This window comes from Rhyacophila brunnea, unplaced genomic scaffold (assembly GCF_057557595.1).
Source record: "Rhyacophila brunnea isolate RB1 unplaced genomic scaffold, BYU_Rbru_1.0 scaffold_92, whole genome shotgun sequence".
In the NCBI taxonomy this organism is placed as follows: Eukaryota; Metazoa; Arthropoda; class Insecta; order Trichoptera; family Rhyacophilidae; genus Rhyacophila; species Rhyacophila brunnea.
In genome coordinates, this window is record NW_028233364.1 from 279,574 (window position 1) to 282,184 (window position 2,611).

Consider the following 2,611-nt stretch of genomic DNA (forward strand, 5'->3'; position numbering starts at 1 on the left):
AATATAAGATTGAACATCATAAAATATTATAAAAAAATAAGTTACTTTCTTTCCGTTAATTTTACTTTGAATTGCTCTTAGTATTTTAAGATATTCAATTTTATGTTTTTTTCTAAATTTTTGATGATTGCGTTTAAAAATATAAATTTTTGAATTTCTAAATCTTGTGTATATAAACTGAACGAGTGATTTTATATGTCCCCAAAATAGATAGAATGAAAACCACAGCAATGGATAATTATCACATAGCATGCACTGAAATATCCGCAGAAATAGTAGAATCACATAAAAAGAAAAATAAAATAAATATAAGTGCTCTTCAAAATAGGATTTCGCAAAAATACAAACTTAAAAGGATACCGACAATGGTAGATGTGCTTGGTGCACTTCCACCAGAGCATCGGCATTTGCGAGAAATTTTTAAGACAAAACCAGTTAGAACTGCATCTGGTGTAGCAGTCGTGGCAGTAATGTGTAAGCCACACAGATGTCCACATATTGCACTTACGGGAAATATCTGTGTATATTGTCCGGGTGGTCCGGATTCTGACTTTGAATATAGCACACAGAGCTATACGGGATATGAACCAACATCCATGCGAGCGATAAGGCATCGGTATGATCCGTACCAGCAAGCAAGAACACGAATAATTCAACTCGAAGCTCTTGGCCACACAGTAGATAAAGTGGAGTATATAATAATGGGTGGTACATTTATGTCATTGAGTGATCATTACAAAGAGTGGTTTGTTAGAAATTTGCATGACGCTTTGTCTGGAAGTAATTCTTCTTCGCTTGACGAATCAGTAAAACGAAGTGAGAAGTCAAAAGTAAAATGTGTTGGAATGACAATAGAGACCCGTCCCGATTTTTGTAACCGAACGCATATATCTAAAATGCTTTCATACGGATGTACCAGAATAGAAATGGGGGTTCAAAGTGTCTATGAAGATGTTGCTTTTGATACAAATCGGGGACATACCGTTCAAGCTGTTTGTGATGCTTTTTGCTTGACGAAAGATGCTGGATATAAGATTGTAAGCCACATGATGCCGAACCTTCCAAATGTTCCTATGAAAAGAGATTATGCCCAATTTATTGAATTCTTTGAGAGTCATCGATTCAGAAGTGATGGACTCAAAGTATATCCTACACTTGTTATTCGGGGGACTGGATTGTACGAGTTGTGGAAAAATAAGAAGTATAAAAACTATAGCCCTGATGAACTTGTTGATTTTTTGGCGAGAATACTTGCTTTAGTGCCTCCATGGACACGTATCTACAGAATTCAAAGGGATATACCGATGCCTTTGGTTAGCAGTGGTGTGGAACACGGAAATATAAGAGAAGTTGCCTTGCTTAGAATGAAAGATTATGGTACTCGGTGTAGGGATGTGCGCACAAGAGAAGTTGGAATTAAAAATATACATGAAGGTATACTTCCTCAAAAAATTGAGCTTGTGAGACGTGATTATGCCGCTAATAATGGGTGGGAAACTTTTTTGGCATATGAAGATATAAATCAAGATATATTAGTCGGCATGTTAAGGCTGCGAAAATGTAGCTCGGACACATTCAGAGCCGAGTTAAAAGAAAATGAACCTATTACTGGCGAGGCGACAAAAAATGTTGGTCAAAATTGTTGTTTAAATTTAGAAGAGCCCCAAAGTAAATGCTGTAGCATAAAAAATAAAAACTTGGAGGCTGTTGAAGTGAAGTTGAATTCAAGGGAAAGTGAAATTGTAAAGAGCATACGAAACGGAGAAAGACTCCATAAATTAGATGAAAATGAAAACATTTTTGAAAATAATTTCTTTAAGGTAATAAGACCTAGAGCTATCCGTAACAATTATGTAAGTGTAATTAGAGAACTTCATGTATATGGGAGCTCTGTCCCTGTTCATCAAAATGATAGTTTGAAGTTTCAGCATCAAGGGTTTGGTAAGTTGCTTATTGATGAGGCGGAAAAAATAGCTAAGAAAGAGCACAAGAGCAAAAAAATAGCTATCATATCAGGTGTAGGAACACGAACATACTATAAAAAATTTGGATATTTTCTAGAAGGCCCGTATATGGTAAAATATATTTAAAAAAATAAAATAATAATCTAGATTTTACACCTTTTTGCCTTTAAAAACTATTTAATTTACACTGGCTTTCTCATTTAAAACATTATTTGCATATATATTCCAGTTAAATATACATTCTATTAAGAAACATATATTTACCCTTAAAACTTTGTTCTTGTATTCAATAAAAACAGTTTTTTTCAATTATACTTCTTGCTGAAGTTAAATGTTGCTTTTGTTCGAATGTAAGCTAATTTATAACTGAACATGCTCATATTAAAAGAAAATGCAATTGTAACTTATTTTTAATAAGCAAGGGCTGCTTTTTATTTCACCTGGTTTTCCTTTCGAGGGACAAACTATATCAAAGGTGACCTCTATAATCGTTTCGCATTTGATTTATATTATTTTGATGCGTATTATTAATTATTCACAAATTTTTACCATGATAACGTCTATATTTTTGCCTAAAATAATGGATATTACCGATCGTGTTATATTAATTTTAACTTCTTCGTGATCATACCAAATTAGCAGGTAAA

At 33.4% G+C, this 2,611-nt stretch overlaps 1 protein-coding gene across 2 annotated transcripts; it reads left to right on the top strand.

The window, feature by feature from the left end:
- The first annotated feature begins 230 nt into the window (after positions 1–230).
- On the top strand, positions 231–2,090 carry LOC147063136 (elongator complex protein 3-like). 2 transcript variants are annotated; one of them, XM_085960148.1, is made up of 2 exons: positions 231–1,644; positions 1,837–2,090. In XM_085960148.1, the coding sequence occupies exons 1-2, from the start codon at positions 231–233 to the stop codon at positions 2,088–2,090; spliced, it is 1,668 nt and encodes a 555-aa protein (XP_085816274.1). The 2 variants fall into 2 exon arrangements, with proteins under 2 accessions (XP_085816274.1, XP_085816275.1); XM_085960149.1 differs by having other exon boundaries at positions 231–1,592; positions 1,848–2,090.
- The last annotated feature ends 521 nt before the right edge of the window (positions 2,091–2,611 follow it).